Source organism: Fringilla coelebs (assembly GCF_963513975.1).
Source record: "Fringilla coelebs genome assembly, chromosome: Z".
Lineage (NCBI taxonomy): Eukaryota > Metazoa > Chordata > Aves > Passeriformes > Fringillidae > Fringilla > Fringilla coelebs.
Window position 1 is genome coordinate 43,610,719 of NC_140031.1, and position 20,463 is coordinate 43,631,181.

The 20,463-nt window shown below is 37.4% G+C and overlaps 1 protein-coding gene across 2 annotated transcripts in view; it reads right to left on the reverse strand.

The window, feature by feature from the left end:
• SLC44A1 (solute carrier family 44 member 1) overlaps positions 1–20,463 on the reverse strand; it is a gene marked incomplete at its 3' end in the record, with an annotated part of 70,216 nt that overhangs the window by 41,632 nt on the left and 8,121 nt on the right. For both annotated transcript variants that reach the window (XM_084225249.1, XM_084225248.1), the window contains exons 2-4: positions 12,454–12,543; positions 10,235–10,377; positions 2,911–3,047 (exon numbers count right to left, since the gene is read on the reverse strand). In XM_084225249.1, the coding sequence (XP_084081375.1) occupies positions 2,911–3,047; positions 10,235–10,377; positions 12,454–12,543 (370 nt within the window). The remainder of the gene's footprint in view (positions 1–2,910; positions 3,048–10,234; positions 10,378–12,453; positions 12,544–20,463) is intronic.

The window sequence follows — 20,463 nt, forward strand, 5'->3', positions numbered from 1 at the left end:
GAGGTAGCGGTGAGAGTGAAGTTATTGCACTGAAATGGTGCTGTGTTATTCACAATATCAGCTCCTTTTCCCAAATTACAGCAGAAGAGCAAGGGCATCATTACTGATTCAGAAAGCTAAAAGGCTGCCTTATCATGAAACGGTCTTCTTGCTTCAAGCAAGCATTTTCCCTGCCCTAAATGCTTATTTATAATCTCACTTGCAGAACTGCACAACAAACATGAGCTCTGCCATACGTGTTCTGAATCTTTGGGATTGGTAGTTCTATCCTTTTGTGTTGAGGCAATCAAGTGCATGCCTCACTTTAGTAAAAATACTATAAATGCTAAGCTAGCTGCAAATTCATATGCGATATTGATAAAATCACGAGTCAATAGAAAGATGTTTTAGTATGTTTTACATGTTACAGCTCTTGATAAAGCTGTTCAGATTAAAAAACACATTTGTTTGAACTTACCCTCTTGATGGGCAACTGAGGCACAATAGATTTCTTTGGGTTGAGGAGGGGTTCTTAAGCCGTAATTCCTTTAAGAATTTCAAGGTGCATGGACAAGTAAGATGATTTCAGGGATGGCATTTGAGCCAGGTGAAAATGGCCAATTCTACAAAAGCACATGCCACAACCTACACAATCTGTCATCAGACAATTGCTATTTTCAGGAGGCAGGGAGAGTTAAAACTTTCAGAAAGGCTCAACAGAGCAAAATTAAGAACCGACTGCATTCTTTACCTATACATTTAAAACATTATGAGGTGGGGTTTTTTTTCAAATGTTAGAGGTTGTGAGCCTGAGAAAATTCAGTACCAATTATCACAAAACCAAACAAATTTGCCTTCCTTCTTCAGAACTTAACAGCAGAACTCTATTTTCTAACTACACATCATCACAACACAGAAATTGAAATTAAGAGCTCTTTGCAGTCATGTTCAAGGTCCTCAGATTTCATTGTTACTATTACTATTTTTACAGTGGAGTCAATAGTCACTTAAAACGGACTGCCAAGCCTAATCCTAATATTAATTAATTTAAATCCACTATCATAGTTACAAAGTGGATCTCAGAAAAATTATTCTGCTTATTGAGCATTACAGTTTTAGTACTAATTCACTGTTCTTGCTCTTCTAAAAGGCTGAATCAGACTTGAACTTTATTACTGTATAAATGCAATAGTTAAAATAATCAACAGTTAGGGTATTCAATTGCGACAAAACATCATTTTTTGTTATTTCCATAGGTTGGTGAAAATTTAAGCAGAAATATAACCATGAGGATAACAATATTTCCCTGAATAGTGCAATTTCAGTCATGCACAGACTTCCTCTATAAAATGAAAGCTCAGTTTAGTCAAATACCTGTCTTTGACAAGCCAAATATATAATGAAAATTGGGAATTGAACTCATTAGTGATTTTGTTCTGCTCCAGAACCAGTTTTCATACTTTTGACCAAACTCCTGGAAACTGAAAAAATTGCCTGTCACATTAATTTTTTAAAAATTATCTTTAGGTTTTAAAATCTAAAGTCCTAAGGAAAATAGAATTAGAACAAAGACTCATGAGGACAAGACGCAGCATAGCATGTTTCAGGAGGAGTGGTTTTTGTTGTACTTTAAAAGATAGTTATACTGAATATATGTCAGGCACAATTAACAAGAGATTTGACTTATAGAAAAAATGTTGGTCATAAAGAAAGGCACATCTGAATTCCATTGCTTCAAGAGGTACTTAAACTCCACCGCAAATGGCCTTCACTTCATACTAACAAAGAACTGGTCTGTATTAGTTAAGAAAAACACAGCATGCTCAGAGAAGGAGTAAAGAATGCAAGTGTAGATATATCGGCTATTTTCACTTGTAATTAACAACAGTCTACAGATCACATGAAGAAGCTGTTTGTGCAGCCCTGCAAAAGGTGTGATGCCTTACAGTAGTTCAGCTTCCTGATTCAGCTGTCAGACACCCAGGCATTCAGGTACAGTGCAGTGGGAGACCAAGGGCACTAACAGTGCCCCAGGGCCATTTCAACTCACTCTGCTTTCAAACAAAAGTACTGTGCTACTACAGAAATAAACATTTCCGTTTCTTTTATGAAAAGTAATCAGTTCCACTGCTTTGAACTGGGTCATCCAGACTGTCTCATTTTTAGTAAAGTACCTTGCAAAGAACTATTACTGCATCATTTTAAAAGATAACTTCAGGACTGCTCCCACACATTAGGAAAATGTTCCCACTTGAATAGCTAAAAACTGCTAAAATTTCCTCAAATTAATTTTATGTCTTTATTTTGTAAGTGTAAAGGTTGATTACTTCTCATCCATTTTATTCCACTGACTGCTAAATAGGAACTGAGCTAGTAATGTCAGTATTACTACCGCAGAGAAAAAGTACAGCTCTTAAGGAAGACAAGGTATTATATTCCCTTTGTTAATGCAGTTTCCATTACACTTCTTTTTCAAAGAAAAGCAGAAGAAAATGAAACAAAAACAAACCAAAAAACAAAAGCACTGTAGCACTGAATAAAAGCAGGAACATTTTCACAAACACAGCCATACTCTGTGCCACAAGTGCCATTAAACAGCAGCACAGCTCTCACTAACCCCCTGTATATGTGAACATTTAAACAGCACTGCTGTTAAGCAGCAATGTCAGAATATTTCTGTAGAAGCTGAAAACATATACAGTCAGAAATTGCCTCAAATGGTTGTTACACTTTGTACTCCTATTTTAAAAACAAGCTTTCCAAACTGCCCACGACGCTATCATAAGATACAGTAATGTTTTAGCTTAATGAAAAGAGCACATTCTTTCCATTCATATTTCTTAATACGTTTCATTTTTAGCTCAGCTAATGCATGAGTCTTTTTTCAGATCCTGTGAAAATATAACAAAAAAACCTCTATTTTTTTCATACCATTAGTTTCTGCAAATTTCTGTATATCAGCCAGAGTTTTCAGTTCTTTCCTTGGGCAAGCTGATACACACAAGGCAATAGACTTAATCTTCTGATGTACTAGATCAATGTTGCATGGATCCAAGAAGAATACATACCTATGGAAGGAAAAAAGGTAAATTACTTCTATTTTAATTAACAGTTACACTAAACAAAATTTCAAACGATGGGATTCAGTCAAGACTGAGTGATTCAGTCTACCCAGAAATCTAGGAAATTTGATATTCTTGTAACTGTGTGGAATAAAAGAATTTATGTACTCAACATATGCACACCAAATGTATTGGTATTTATATACCTCTGGATCACACAAAATGGATGTTTAACTCTACCTGCTTCAAGTCAATTCAAATGATGCTACTCATAAAAACAGCAGTAGTCCTACCATGCCTCTTCACAGATATGAGTCCAAACATTCATAACCCTTTACTTCAATCTTAAACTTGACTTAGAGAATACCAATTTTTTTCCAAAAAGACCCAACAAACCAAATAAAGTCACTCTTATTCTGCAAAAAGAAAAGGTCCATGGATATATTAATGAATACATATAATACCAGTAATTAGGAACAGCTTTTTAGTAAAGATTGATTTTCCATGTCATGACTGAATTGATTACATTGGTATTACTTAGAAATAAACTGTCTTCAGATATTTTAAGTAGAATTTTCTAATGTTTAAGTGCAGTATTTTAAAGATATTATACTTGCTAACTTTTTACGATGAATGTAATTTAAAAATCCAATGCATGAAGTATGTGTTATAGATTCTTAACTAATATCTTCTGGCTATATATGTTTTATGACAAACATTAACCCTACAGAATTTCCACTGAGGGTATAATAGAGATGCTTTTCACTTTGAAAGTTGAACAATTGTTAAATCCCTACAATTCTGGTGACGTACTATGCATTAAAATATTCTCTTCATACCACCTAACATCATATGAAAACACCTGAAATCTGCCATATAAAATGCCATTTCTATTTTTGTAGTCCTCATGATAGGAACTCCTTCTGTAGCCAGTAAAAATCCCTTTTGCTCCTAGAAAGCATTTAGGTCCTCCCTGAACACCTTCAGTCTATAATTGCTGTCTACTGTTCTATTACTCAGTGCCAGTGTACAAGAATGATTACTATATAGCACAATGTTCCTTAGAAGTCCATCAAAACTCATGTCGTCTATATCAACTCTAACATGGTAACAGATTACTTGCATTCTTAAAGCATGCCTTTTTTTGTTAACATCTAGGTGCAATCACCCATCCATATTTCCTTTTTACTTATTACACACTACATATCTTGGGATTTTAAAGACAGACCACTGAAGTCTGAGAAACAAGTGTAAACATAAAAATTCTGTCATGCAAACACAGTAAAAGTAACCACATGCAAGCAATAAGACACAGTTTTCCTTTAATTTCAAAGAAAATACTCTTGAGTTGATACCAGGACATACAATAGCTGTTTTAATTGACGTTACTCAAGTTGTTATCCCATACAATAAGGGTACATGGCAGGAGAGTGTCTACTTCTTTGAGGATATTTGGTCAAAGGAGTTACAAAGCAGAACCTACAGTCAAACAACTGATATGGCAAGGGAGGCCAGGATGGGAACAAATCTGGTCAGTCTCTAATTGGTAGGACATGTGGATTATGAAAATGCTGATTTTTCAGTAAGACTAACTGGCTAAGGACTTTGCCAAATTGAGAAAAAGAAAAGGAGGGAGACAGAAAACTTATCCACCTCATGTTAGTAAAAACAATAATCATAAAGAAACTCAGTCAACGACAGTAACTGATGGGCTATCAAGAAACTGCAGACAGGGACTTCGCGATTGATAGGGATGCAAATTCACAAGTACAAAATGTAGGAAGGGTCAGTGAGACTCTGCTAGCAGCAGAGGGAACATGCACAGGACAGGGTAGCAGACAGGGGTGTAAAAGGGAACAGTTACATGGAAGTTGATACTGGTCAGTACATTACCTAACCTCAGCACTTGACCACTGCAGTCTACCTTGTCCTATTACTAAAGCTTTTAACTTTCTCTCTGCATAATTCTAGTCTCTCTCCCATGTGCATGCATGCTGCAAGTGCTAAGGGATTAAGTGACAGCTACTGGGGGACTGACATGGTTGCAAGGGATTTGGTGCCAGCAGCTGGAATCAGACCAGGTGTTTGGGTGCCACAGGATTGTGGTTTTAGCTACAGAAACGAGTGGGACTTCAGGGCCAGTGGCAGGGAGGGGCCTTGGCAATGAGCTGCTGGGGTGGGAACAACGTGTGCATATAAAAAAAGCAGCTACAGAGGTGATAGACTCAGCATAAGTGGTCACTGCCCTTGTGGTGCTGGCTGTTGATGGGGTTGGGCACCTGTACCTTCTCCAGAATAATTTATGCAAATTATAGAAGCACAGAAAATCCTGAGTTGGAAGGGACCCACAAGGATCACTGAATCCAGCTTCTGGTATAATTCACTAGCTGTATGAGACGGCAAGTAGGGAGCTCTAGGTGAGAAGTGTTGTGTGGGCAGAGGGTCCGTGGTGTTATTTGGGGGAAACTGTGGGTCTGAGCTGCTTGTGGAATGAGTGTGTGAGTGTTAGGTTCAGCACCAAATTGGATCAGCTGCTGAGAAGGGGGAACTCATAAGGTGGATAAGATGCTCTGTAGTACTTGAAGAATCTGCAAAGGTGTGTGAGATTGTGAACCTGCAAAGTGCCACATGGGTGCCTAGTAAACTTCTGCACTAGTGACCTTCTGCCACTGTCAGCCTCCTTCTTCCGTCACTGTGAGGAGGAGGGGACATGGTTGGCTGTGCTTGTGAGTACCACTGTTGAAGGCAGCACCTAGTCACTGCCAGTCTGCATAACCAGCTATATCAATGTCCCATATGTTGCTGTCCATCCACATCCCTCAGCCTCCCATCCTAGGCAGAGACCCTGGACTCTGGGAGCTGTAGAACTGGACTCCAGTTTCTGGACAAGAGGGTCCTCTGAATTTCCCCAAGGAAACCAAATCAGGAATGTCACTATTAGCAAGCTAGATTTCAATTCAAGGGTCAAGCTAGATTTCAATTCAAGGGTCAAGCTATCATTTTAATTGCCAGAATACTTTGTAAAATAAATGCTACAATTCTAACTCAAACTTGGAAGTTTAGAAATACAATGCAATTACATTATCCTATACAGTTTTGACAGAAGTGCGGGCATAGCCTTAAACAGCACATGTAATTCAAACACTGCATTGTATAGTGCAAAGAAAAGAGCTGCACAGAAAACTCCAGGCTATCAAATCTGTGGCCTTGGAAGATACAAGTAAGATAAGTAAGATTAGTTTTACTTCATCACAGCTAAAACAAGAACCAAATTTTGAGAAACTAGCATTACAGAAGAAGCATTAATTTTTTTTGTTTATAAAGCTTGTGTGTAGATTTAATGCAGAAAATTTCATACTGTGTCACCAGAGGATAGGTTTTGTTTCTCTCTAGAAGAATGTCATTACATGCTTTGTGCTGCAATTTCAGTTATTTACAATCAGCAATAGACTAGTTTCCTAATAAGGAAATAACATATTAGCAATACAAAGACAGACGTAAAAAAAGTAATCATATTGTTAGAGATGCTTCCACACTGCAAATGAAAATATGTTTGCTATTTGAAAATCAATAGACTTACAACATATGCACATTTATGCATCTTTATGAAGTATCAGCCCTATAGAGAAGGACTTGGAGGTACCGGTGCATGAAAAATTGGACATGACCTGGCAATGTACACCTGCAGCCCAGAAAGCCAACTGTATCCAGGGCTTCATAAAAAGAAGCACGACTAACAAGGCAAGTTTTACTCTGCCTCTCAGGGGGATCCCCCAGCTACACCCAGCTCTGGGAGAAGAAAGTACAGGAAAGACATGAACAGTGCAGAGGAGACCCATGAAAATGATGAGACAGTTGGGACATACAAAGATGTGCTAAGAGAGCTGGGGCTGCTCATCTGGGAGAAGGCTGTGGATACACCTTTTGGCATCTTTCTAGTACTTACAGGGGGCTTCTGTAAAAGACGAAGTGACTTTTCACACAAGCAAATAGTGAAAGGACAAGGGCAAGTGGCTTTAATGTAAAACAAGGTAGAATTAGAATGATAGAATCATTTTTGCTGAAAAAGATTTCACATCATCTACTTTAACAGCAAATGCACGGCCAAGTCCACCACTAAATGACGTCCCTGAACACCAAACCTGCGCATCTTCTAAATACCTCCAGGAATGGTGACTTTACCACTTCCTCAGGCTTGATAACCTTTTTGGCAAAAAAAAAAAAATTGTCATAATGTCCCATCTAAACCTACCCTTGCACAGTGTGAGAACATTTCCTCTCATCCTGTCACTTGTTACCTGGGAGGGGAGACTGATTTCTCCATCCTTTCAGGCAGCTGTAGAGCAGTAAGGTGAAACTGAGAGCTAGTAATCTGAACATTATTAACACTTAGACAAAGCTAGCATCTTAAATATTATATAAAAATTAACAACTAGAGTGTACAGCCCAGGGGTCATGTTACAGCAGCTGTAATGATCATACTGCAACACGGTCAGTACATTATCTAACCTCAGCACTTGACCATTGAACCAAGAACCAAGCAAAATCCCTAAAAAAACCAGCCTAAGAGGGTATGAAGATGACCACATGGCAGCCACTTGGTAACACAACAGCAAACAAATGAAAAGCAAGACCACTCCAGGCTCTAACAGCGTTCATATTAATAATTCTCCAGGTATTTCTTTGTTCAGGCTCTCTTTTTTCAGGGCACATAGATTGAACTACAAGATATCATAATTGATCTGTGCCAGCTAATAAGAGTCCAGTGTCTAAAATTTCTTCATCAGTAGGGCATATACAGTTTCACTCAATCAAATTCTCTGTGTACATGCTGCAAACCATCCTGAAAACCTGGATTTTCCCGTTACTTAAAGTTCAAGCATTTCCTGGGGTCTAAGGCACGTGCTCGGGCAGAATGCTACCCTAACTATTCTCCAAAGCATCATATGCACATCTCCTAGTACTTGAGTAGACAGCACAAACTGAATTCTGTCCAAATAACATACTGGTGACCAAAAACCAGACTGAGCTAGCATTTCAGAGACTTGTGTTTGACTGCTGTGATTATCATTTATTTGCAAATAAAAGGTCATTTTTTAACCCTTTATAACTACCAGAACTTGTAAAGCAAGGAGCTTACTTGAAGCAAATAGGTTTAATTAGAATTCACGGCCAGATCTAGAGTATTGTCTTATGTTTGACTGTAGGAAACAGACTATTAAAGTTTGTTGTGGTTACTTTATAAAAATAAAAGGATGCCTGATCCATTCTTTGTTCACAAGACAGGCTGTAAAATCCTCCCTCCCAATACTTCATCTCACCAGTTTCAGGATATCTGATGTACATAGAGCAAATCACATCCCTGTGAGAACTCTGCTCTTTACTCTTACCACTCACATTTCCATATCCACATAGACCATATCAATTTCACTTCCACATGACAGTGCCTATGGGTTGCTGTCATGTACAAGTAAGAAAATGATACTTTTACAGATGATTTAGCTTTTCAGCCCTTGGACTAGGAAATGAAAATGGAATTACCCTGCAAGCAAAATGAAATGAGAATAACTTCATGTTTCCAGAGCCCCATTTGTGGAGCTTTAAAGTCTTTTCTTTCTCTACACAAACTGAAATGTACAGGCAGGAAGAAGAGTTTATTTTTACCATCTGTCTGCAAAGTGCTCCTATAAAAATAACATTAAATACTCCCATGAACTCCACCTCAGACACTGTAGGAACTCCATCTGCTAGAGATAGATGCAAAGCAGATAGCTTTTTTAATTTGCTTGGCAATTTTTCAGAAGAAAGCATGAGGTGTGAGGGAAGGAAGGATCACTCAGTTATATAAGAACCAATTGTTTCCAAAACAGGATACCTTGGACTATACCAGGCACTTCATGTGAACAGTTAAGAATAATGTGCCATAGAGGGTTTTCTCTTAACCAAATAGAGAGGATTATAACTCCTATGTGTGTATCTATTCATTTGCTTAGATCATGCCTCAAGCCACAACATCCTTGTTGGAAAAGCATAATTCTTTTGAACCTCATTAAGACATCTTGACAAACAACAGGCTCTGTCAATTAGCTGTGTTTAAAACAGTCTCTCTTTTTATCTGCTGTCTTTTGAGCTTGCATTTACAAGGGGAATTTACTTAGTGGTAGATGTTTCCCCACATGATGGTCTGACTTATGTCACATGTAGAAGACTATCACAATATTAATTATAACATTTCAACAAGATGTCTGAATTTCTCTACCTTCACATGAACACAGACACCATTTCCTTCTAAGGGTAAGCTTAAAATTATTCTTTTAAAATTTGCATTTTTTCTCAAAACACCAGAAACACAATTTTATACTATATACACATGGGTTTAGAAAGTGCTAAAATGTTTCTGTAAAAAATAGTGAAATTTTCCTGCATAAACTTTAAGCCTTTCAACCTTCTTGAAAGATCAGATTAGAATAAGAAATTTATTTTTCTGACAAAAGATATCAGTAAAAAGTTCCAGACATTTTATTTATCTCAAATCTTTCTGGAAACCACCAATTACCTATCTACATTAAATCTTAAATGAGATACTTAGACGTCTTTAGAATAGCAACTCAAAATAAGCAGATCTCAGGAAAGCACGCTTCCAAAACAACTTATGAAAATTATCAATTTTCTGTTCGTCTGAAAGTGTGAAGCAAAAGGCTATCATACTCAAAAATCAATAACTTTTTACCTCCTTGAAGTAAAAGCCCTTTTCTTTTGATAATTTAATATCACTGTACTAAGCTAAACAGCTTGTTCCCTTAAGTCTCCCAAGTTGTACACAAGGACTCTGAGTTTGCCTGACTAACAACACAGACCTCAAAAGACATTCACAGGTATTCAACCTGTCAGTGCAGAGTTCTTGCCACTGCTCCAGTACTACTACTGCAGTGTGATGTCTTCCTGGACAACAGATAGGAAGTACCACAACTTTGAGTATGAGTTTTAACATACTTTTAACATCAAAGCCGTGCACACCTCTAAAGTTTTGTGCATTTTCTCCACAAGTCACATACCTATGTTATGCCTACAGTTTAAATTTTTAAGTCTTATTCCAATGTGCCAGATGTATCTCATCTACCCTTACACCTAGTGGCAGAAGTTGAGCATACAACATCAAAAGCAAACATTGATAAATTGTATCACATACTTACTTCTTGTGTGTGAGGTCCAGACCACTGTTGACTATTCCCTCCACCTTTACATTTTTCTGTCCACAAATATTTCCATAACTGTCATATCCCGAAAGCAGTCTTGCAGCTGCTCCTGTAGCTATTGAAAAGCCACAGATAAAACCCTGGAAGAATACAAAAACAGTAGTCTGTTTGATAGATGGGAAAAGTCAGTTTTATTAATTTATTTCTAAGCAGAGGCTGTCTAAAAATTCTTTCAGACTGAAAAGGGAAAGACAAAGACTATCCGAGAGAACTGTTGTGCAATAATAAAACTGAATGCAAGCTAAAAGGGGATTCAGACATCTAATACTGGATATTATACAAGCAGAGTGAAGACTCCTGTATGTGGTTTATTTAAAAGTCATCCTGTCAGCAAGCAGACATGAAGCAGAACAGAGAAGTCAGCCAGTGCACAAGGGCAGGCAGTGAAGGAGAGCTACAAGCAGAGATGGAGTTGTGAGAGACTGCTAAGCATCTTAGACAATTCCACACAATCCAGATTTTCTTGCTTTTAGATTTTTTTTTCTTTCCTTTAAATTCAGTACTTTCAAAGATGAGCTAGAATGAAGAGGCCTATCTAACACAAGTTTCCTTTACGGAAATCCTCTTAAAGCAAGTGACCAGGTCAAGGTCACTATGGTTTCAAACGCTGGTTTTAAATGCAGGAAAGAAACAGATGCAAAGCAAGATGGTTCAGACTATCCAAATAATGTGGAAAATACCCTAAGTAGGCAGGTCTTGCTGCAAACTTTCAGAGATATTTCACAAGCAAAACCAAGATTAAGGCAACAATTGTGCAAACAAGAGACTAGCCCAAAAGCTTCATTAGCAAACAACTGACAGGGAGAAATAAACCATCAGCTCACTCCACTACCACCAAGGAACTGATTTTACATGTGAGATAGGCTAAGATTTGAGAAGTGGAAGCGGAATAAACAGCTGAGACAAGAGCATGGAGCAACAGATGGCAGTGGCAGGATCCGATGAAATGATGACAACAGGTAATGACGTTGGCATAAAACAGTGAAAATGTGGGTGGTTCACCCGGCAAGTGAAGTCTAGAATGGTAACTATGTAACCCACTTAGTGGATGATTGCTCCGTATATTACAATACTTAGACAGGAAAATTTGGGATGCTCATGTACAGAAAACTAATTTATAATTGGGGGAACAGGTAAGTTTAACTGAATAATCAGGGAACATGAACAAAACCAGAAAAAAAAAAACAAATCCAAAAAAGAGCTACTTGTTTCAGGAAGCGCTGTGGTCTTTGCAATTTTAAGATATTAACAGTACATTGACAACATAACTGATATGATTTTTAATAATCATTATAATTTTTACATTTGAAGCCCAGCCATTGAAAAACACCCTGGGAAAAGTAGAAGAAAATTTTCAGTGGAATTATTCCTAATACCAAAGACCAAGGGCGAGCAGAGAAGAAAGCTGAGAGAATATTAAGTCCCAAACCCCCCTAAGGACACCTGCTTGCAACATAGCAGTACAAGACTGCAATAGACATTCTCTGTTTAAGAAGAGTAGCAAACAGATCCATGAAACAAAACAAGATGGAAAGAAGCATACTTCTGCATTAATCTGCAGGTTTTGTGGGTTTGGTCTTTAAATAAAGAGTGTAGAGTGTTGTGAGGATGACTTGAAAAAGGTGATGGTTTCATCACAGAGTACAGAACTGTTAAGACTTTGAAAGAGAGATCTTATCATTATTAATATGGTTTTTAACAATAGCTGCTTCTACTAAGTATACAATAAAAATAAATAAATTAACAAATAAAAAAACCTCCATTAACTCTTTGACAGTCAAAATGTTTGTTTCTCACAAAAAAGTTCACTGTGATTCACAGAATTGCTTACCAGACACCCAGCTATCATTTCTGGGACATGGAAAAGGAACATGAGTCAAGTGATAACTCACATTGCTGAAAAATCACTTACAACTGAGACTGCAGTTTCAGGGGAAGAGAAGCTGGAGCAAAAATTGGCACCAACAATAAATTATGGATCCCTACCAAAGGCCTTTGATATGTACATACTATCCATTTCTATTCTACAGTTGATGGTTCCCATACAAACAGATCTTGATCTTGGCCACTGATTAAGTTACTGACAGGTTTTAAAATTCCTTTCATAAGAATGCAAACTCTTATAACACTTTAAAAATCCTCTGAGTTTTACTCACCATTCCTATGCAGAAGAGGATGAATAAGAGCAGCCATGGTACATCTGTGCAGCTGTGGTCTTCCAGAGGCTTCCATTCTCGCTTGGAACTCTTGTGTGAGAAGAGAGAGATGAAGTTAACAACATTTTGTCTGTTCATAATAGAAAAAGGCAGAAAATTATTCTACAGGTAGTTTACCTACAGCAGGAGCCATCTTTAAATGCCAAGACAGTTGACGAAGCTTGGTTAAAAGGCTTAAAGAATAAGGCTCAAGTACAATTCCAAAAGAAGTGCCTCCACAGCAGCTAGATAGCCAAATAGTTATTTACCCAGAAAATAGTTAATTTATCTAGAAATTTACAAATATTTATCCACAAAACAGGTTACTTTCACTTGTCTTTTTATTACCAGAAAACAGAAATCAATGGCATGAAATTGAAATTATCTCCTATTGCAGTCTTCCATACTACCTTTCAGTAATCTGATTTCCAGGAAGGATTCAACTTTTCAAATACTATTGCAGGCTGAACAAGAACTATGCATGTAGAAAGGAGGCAATAAATAGCTGTTTAAGGAACAGTTTTCTACCTGCCATAAGGCAGCTGAGCTTAACACTTCCGTGAAAAAATCTGTATTGCTATGGTGCTAGAAAGGAAAGTTGTTAAAGGTTGGAATACTCAATGATGGAGGTAGTTGTAAGCTATTCAGATAGTTTGCTGCTCATGAGGTATAAACTCTCAAGTATGTATACACTGCTAAGATAGAGTCTTATTAACAGTCATTTAGGCAAAAAGGTTTCAGGAAAAGAATAAGCACTAGCTGTAATACAAAACTAACCAGCAAATCAGAATTTTTCATAACAAAAATACTGATTACAGCTACTTTTAAAAATACACAGTTACACAGACAAGCTTCCACAGCAGGCTTCCAAGCACAGAATCTTTAGATATATCGACTAAGACCCAAAACCTGCAAACACCGTTTTAATCCTTGAGGAAAAAAAAGAGATTGATATAAAGAGGCTACATATACAATTGTCCTCTGCAGAGACAGAGCAAAGGGCATAAACGGTTCAAATTATGAATTTACTTTTTTCTCTTAAAACTGAAGCATGGAAGCCTGTGAGCCTACTGGGGAGAGCACAACAGCAATTCCCTGGAGAGATGCACCTTAGGCTCTGGGCATTCCTCACAGCTCAAGGTGAGGAAAGAAGTTTCTTCATGGCATTCTGCAGCACTATGTTATTTTGTCCCAGTTCTACCCTCCCCATTGGCCCATTGGCCCTCCCTACCCCTTTTACGCTTATATGTTCATGTTCTAATTCTCCCTTCCCTGACTTCCCACTGGTTTAAGTCTCTGCCTACCTACCCTGGCATTCCCTGTTGGTCCCTTCCCTGTGTACCACTCCTGAGCCCTCAGTTCATTGGATCTGTAATGCTGTCCTCTGCCCCCTCTATCCCTGTGTTTGTATCCCAGGCCCTCCTTTGTTCCCCGTCTTTGGCCCCAGGACACCTTCAATGTGGCTTGAAATAAAGCACGTGTGGCGTCCATGCCTGGACTCTCCCATGTCTTCACTGTTGAGTTACTTCGTGTGTGTGTCTGTGTGTGCTGGTGCTCCTGTGGCTCCTACCTGTTGGCAGAAGGCACTCTCGGGGAAGGTTGTGTCCATGATCACCACGGACCGCAACACTGAATAATCTTCAAGAGTTTGCTGACAACGTAGCAAATGTCAGTACTGAATTAAATGGATGAAATGTCAACAGCTTTGATCTCCACTATGTATTCTGTGCACTTCTAATTTAAAAAAAAAAGCAATAGCATGTAACTTACATGATATTAGCAAGGTGAATTTTTGCTATTCATGACTATGGCTGTTTAAAATTCACAAGCACAAAACAGCCTTTTACCATTAGAAAGCTAAAAACTGGGTAAACAAATGAAATCTGGCATGCATCACACTTCAAAAAAATGCAGTTTTCTAAGTAGTCCGACTTTACATTAGGGAATTCCTAACTAATTTTGCAATCTTTTATTAAGGAAGTTCCACTTACAGATGTGATGAATATAGTTTCACAGATGTGATAAATACTGCTTTAAATCAAACTGCAAATTCACTCAAGGTGCTGACCAGTAAAACTTTAAGATTTTACTCAATAATCAGTAGTGACAGGAGCTCAAAGGTCACATGCAGTCTACAACACACATTCAATCTTCTGATCCTAGCAGTTCACACATCTAACTAACACAATCTTTGAACTTAACATTTACAACAAGATTGTGACATTTATGCTGTTATAATTAGCATAATCATAATTGCATAAAATATGTAAGGCTTCATGCTTCCTATTCCTAAGTTCACTCCAAGAACTCTAGATTCTTTAGAAATTTACTTTTATTTTCAAACAGCAGAGGTAAATTTCAGCTACAGCTGCTGTCTTAAGAGCAAATTGCCCTTGGCAAAAGAGAGAGCAGCAAAATGCACTGCAGAGTGTGCTTTGATTGTTTTGTTGGTTTGGTTTTTTTTTATCCTCTCTCTACCATCTGCATACAAAATCTTTTAATAGGATTTTTAAAGGCCTCTAGAATAGCTCTGGCAAGGATTTCGGCTGTCTGACTAGTCACAGTTACCATAAGTAATCCATTTTACTTACTAAGTGGACTGCAATTTACAGTCAGAAAGTTACACAGATAAATTAATTTTCTGCCTATGGTTCTTACTCTGCTGAAAAAAAAAAAAACCTTCAAAAAAAAAAAGGCATTACCAAAACAAAATTTAAAAAAACACACACACACAAAAAAAAAAAACCACCAAAAAAACCCCACAGAAAAAAACCACCACTGAAAGACCCCCCCCCCAAAAAAAAAAACCCAAAAAAACCCCAAAACAAAACAAACAAACAAAAAACCCCAAACAAACAACAAAAAACAACCAAAAAAAACCACCAAGAAAAACCCAGGACAGTATTCTAAACAAAAAGTATCCTAGGAGGAACTCAATAGGTACTAAGCTAAAATTTAACTGCCTAGCATGGTAACAAGGTAGGAAACTGTATGTTTAAAACACCTCTGTTCTGTAGCCGTCCAATCTTTCTTGTCCTCAGATGTCACAAAAACCCAAGCTAGCTACCACTATCTGTCTACTATTTTCCTCCCAGTTGTTTCCTTGTATTCTGGATTCCCAATTAATCCTGTTCCATAGCTCCACAGTCCTTTATCCTTGTCTTTGATGTTGGTGTCTGTGTCTCTCCAGCAATTGCTCCCTGTCTACTCTACATCCTTAGGCATTTATTCAGACTGATTTTCATGCTTTGGCAACATAAATTGCTAATCTATGGTCAATGTAAGGTCTAACAAATGTTGTTTGTTCTGGAATCTGTAAACTATGCTTTGTAGCCATTATGACTGAAACGCCATAACATTTTAGAAGACATGCTTCACCTGAAATCCTAATTCAGCACTTATACTCATTTTAGCTTTTCTTCTAGATAGATTAGGAGCCTGCAATATTTGCTTATGCAAGAAAGCTAGAGAAAATAAAAATTGGAAAAATTTTTGATTCATTTCAACTTTTCCCTTAAAACAGAGCTTTCATCATTTACACCATGCCCTCTAAGGATATTCTAGCCATTAACAAAGCATGTACGGTCATGAAAGCACAGATAATCTGGAGCACTATCAGTAAGAAGTGGAAGGCTGGCAATCAGTCTTTCTCTCCAAGACAAACTTCCAGGTTGGGAACATTTCCTGCTCATAACAGCTTTTCTGTGCTGATTTTATGAGTTATTTACTCAAGAATGCAAATAAGTGTGTTCAGAAGTTTACATCTGTCCATTTTGCACAAAACTCAAAACCGAATCAAAATCCTCAGGTGCTGCAATTTTACAATCCTGTTCTAGTACTACATACCTAGAAAATCGGATGTCTACACTTAAGACTTCTCTTGCAGAAGAGGAAGTGGGAAGAATTTCAGGACATTAACTACTGGTTTTTCCTAGCTGAATTCAGAGCTACATATTCTCAAGACTAAAAGACTTGCATGCAAATACAAAATAATAAGAGGTTATTTTCTTGGTATTCATTGCATCCAATCACTCCAAAACAAAAACAGAAATCCTTCTTTCAGATTTCTTTCTTGCTGCCACTTACAAAATACACCTTTCCAGCACCAAAGAATAGGTCTCCTCTGCATACTGCAATATACTTATGTACAGAAATTGCCAGAACCAGCATAGCCAAAACCACTTCCACTGTTAACTGTAATAGCAGTACTGGATGCTGCCATACAAGCACTCATGTGCCCTAACCAGAGAGAAACCCATATAAGAGCATAAAATGATGAAAAAACACAGCAGAGACTACAGATGCAGGAAGCGACAGAGAATTTCTTTTGAACACATGTCTCATGCAATATAAAATTTCAGAGTGATGAGACTAAAGTGAGAAGCCTATCAGAGAACATCTGCAGTACTACATACGGAGATAATCGAGCTGTTGGTAAGTAGCAAAGATGTGAATAAGATAAGGATAAAGATGGAATCTGCTATCAACTGATGATGTTGCCACATCATGATGGTACAGGAAGCAGAAAGAAAAAGTCTTGTGGTGGTCAGATGACACATTTCAAGAAGAAGAAAATTCAGGCACTAGTGAGGCAGGTGGGCTGAATTAAGGACAACACAGCAAATAACTGGCATGAGTTAGGATTGCTGGATGAAAAGGAGTTGCAAGTCAGAGTCTAGAGGTTAGACTCTAAGCTACACTTTAGCTAGTGTGTATAAGTTAGCAGTTGGAGAGTATAGGGCTATTTCAACTTGTATATGAACACTAAGGTTGTAAGAATAAAGTTACAACTTCATTCATATAAGTTAAGTATACCGATGTTAAGATAATTTGTTACAAATCCCTATCCCAGGAACCATATTAATCTAACTGCATCTTATTTAAATTCTGTTGTTTCATCACCTTGATGTAACATCCTGACTCAGAATACATACCACTGCAATTCAATACAGAAGAGTAAATGGAAAACTGCTATTTGTTTATTTAAATTAGAATTCAGAAATTATCGTGTAGCTAACAATTTGCATAGAAGACAAATAGCCACACTGTGCACACAGCATTAATAAATGGCCTTTACAGGCAAAAAAGGATTCTCATCCCAATTGTCATTTTTTGTGGAAACTGCCGAAGTCCTGCAACATGCACCCTCCCTAGAAGGCAGACTGGTTCTGATAAAGTACCAGCAATTCAACTGATCATATAATAGCATTTAGTTTATTTTGGTAGCATTGTGAGTATAGAATACATACATTTTACACCTATGATGCAAGTTCAACCCTTCAAAATTGGAGGGTCCATTTGCAATACTGGTGCATACCACCAAATGACATATAAGGGCATGGCTCCTTGGGAAATGGGCAAGCCAGATTAAAAAGGTGATGACCAAGAAGTCATCCAGTTCAGAAGCTGTCCTGCAAGTTTAACCCTGAACCTTCAAATGCTATTGAAACATACTCACACAGAAGAAAAAGAGTTCTTGAAGCATTTATCAGTGTTTCCTAACGGCCATTTAAGGAGATGGTATTTTACCCATTTTACATCTTTACAAGCTAAAGAACAATACCAATCACATGTTGACCTTTACTGTGAAGCATTCTGCCTACAAATAAGATGAGCCATAATTTACTAGTTTACCCAAACTGCTTCCATTGTAAGAGGTCAAACAGATATGCCATTTTTCTGTCCAAGACATGGTAGACTATGCATCTGTTTAAAAGAAGAACTAGCAGCAGCTGCATATTATCCTCATGAAACTTCTTACACCTCTGAACAGACCTCAATCCTAGAGCCTAAAGAAAAAGAGACCATGAGTCCTGACCCCAAGCATACACTCAAATCCCCAAAAGTACACTTCTGAGAACAAAAATAAAACTCAAGTAAACTAGTTCTCTTTATAAAACTTTCATGTGGTAAATCTACTGTTTAAGTGTGCAGAACAAAGTCTTGAAGAATGAAGCCTATTTTCAGTTCATGACATTACCCACCATGTTACATTTTTATAGAAAACCCTTAGCTTACTTCACCAGGAAGTCTAAGAACACTGTACACAGCTGACTTAGTTAAAATGTTCACCATTCCCTACAGACTTACGGTGGATGACCTATAAGGTGTTCAGACAAAGCACTAATAGCACTCTATCATGAGTTCAGACAATCCCTCGGGTTCACAATAAAACTTGTTTATTGTACAGCATATTATGGAGTAGTAAAGGTACACCTCCATTACTACTAGAATGGAACACACACCAGCAACTGCAAACTTTTGTTCTACTAAACTATACCAGCTCCCTGGAAGAATGATCCACATTGTATCAATTAGAATATCTCCATAAACACACTAAAAAAATTATTACTGTAGACTTGGTCTGGATCTACCTCTGGGGAAGAGGATTATTGCTCCAACTTCAAAAGCTTGCTAACCTTTGCATTCTCATTGGAGGCAGAATCTTGAGTTGCCAGAGACTTAGAAAACCAAAGCAGTGTCTCCTACTTAAAGGGACAAAAAGAGCTTGTCACTGTAACACTATTGCAGCATGTTTGTGGAATTTCTGCTTCAATCTCATTACAATCCAGTATATTTTTCAATTTACTGCAAAGCAGACACTAGTCACACTTCGGACCTAGAGCCATATTTTATTATATTGTATTTTTATTGTATTTTACATACAGGCACCCACATCCTTATTTTCCTAACAACTTCACAATTCACCATCTGTTCTCCAATGCGCTGTCCACTGAAAAGATGCACCTGCCTAAGTTCTAAGTATGAAACTTAAAAATAATAGTAGGAGAAGTTTTCTGATGGTCTAATACTGCTTTATCCACCAAAAGGTAATGAATTTATCCTTTGATTCTCATCAGATATTAAGAATACCATGAATTCAATATGTCCACATCTTCTATTTTGCTAATAGCACCAACAGCATTTATAAGTTTTTAACATAAGGTAAACAAAATTGAGATCACATAAGGTATCACTTATAGTATTACTAATGGTGTAATATAAGGATGCTTACCCTGAAAAGTCATACATGGGGACTTCACTCTTGAATGTAGCATATGCTGTGTTGTAGATCATCTTCCATTCACCTTTAGTCAATTCATACTAAACATTGCTTCAAAATTCCTTGATTACATACCTCCACCTCAATCAACAACTTAAATATTTATCTTGAAACATAACACAGATAATTAAATAAAGCTGACATGATCAGCACACCTGCTGCAGTTTTGAAGTTTAGAGACCAGGCCATCTGCAGACAAAACCTTGTTTTTAAGCCTCAAAAGTATTTAGCTGTGATTTCTTTTCTTCATTATACATTAAGAATACATTTCAAAAAATCAATAAATAAGGATATTTTACAAATATCATAATAATATTGTTCGGGGACTTAAAATATCCATTTCAATGAAATTTTGGTGCTTCCATGGTTCTAAATCATTAATAAAAAATCAGTAATGTAAACAGAATCAAAACAGTAACAATAATAAAAAACCACCCCAAAAAAACCTACAACCCCACACCCCAAAACCACAAAACCAAAAAATCAAAACATTTCTTCACTTCTGAAGACATTTTGCACTTACCAAGTTACTGCACTATATTTGAATTTTCTTCTTGCTTATCAACCTGTTTCACAGAATTTCAATTTTTTTTTACTTCTACAGACTGCAAACCCTAAATTACAAATTATTTTCTAACTCACGACTAGTAAAACATGCAATTAAAAACATACTTTACTTTCAAATGTTAGCTTTATTGCAGGACATTGAGATGCACCAAAAAAACCCACCAGGAATCCCAGGGCAGAACTCTCCAGTTACTGGTCTCCACACAAGATGTGGAGGAGATTCCATGAAAAACACTGCCCCAGTTCTTTGCACTGCCTTCACGTAAATCACAGCTCATTAGGAGCTCACGGCCCGCACACCACTGCTGTGAGAACTAACAGTGTTGCTTGCCACTTACAGG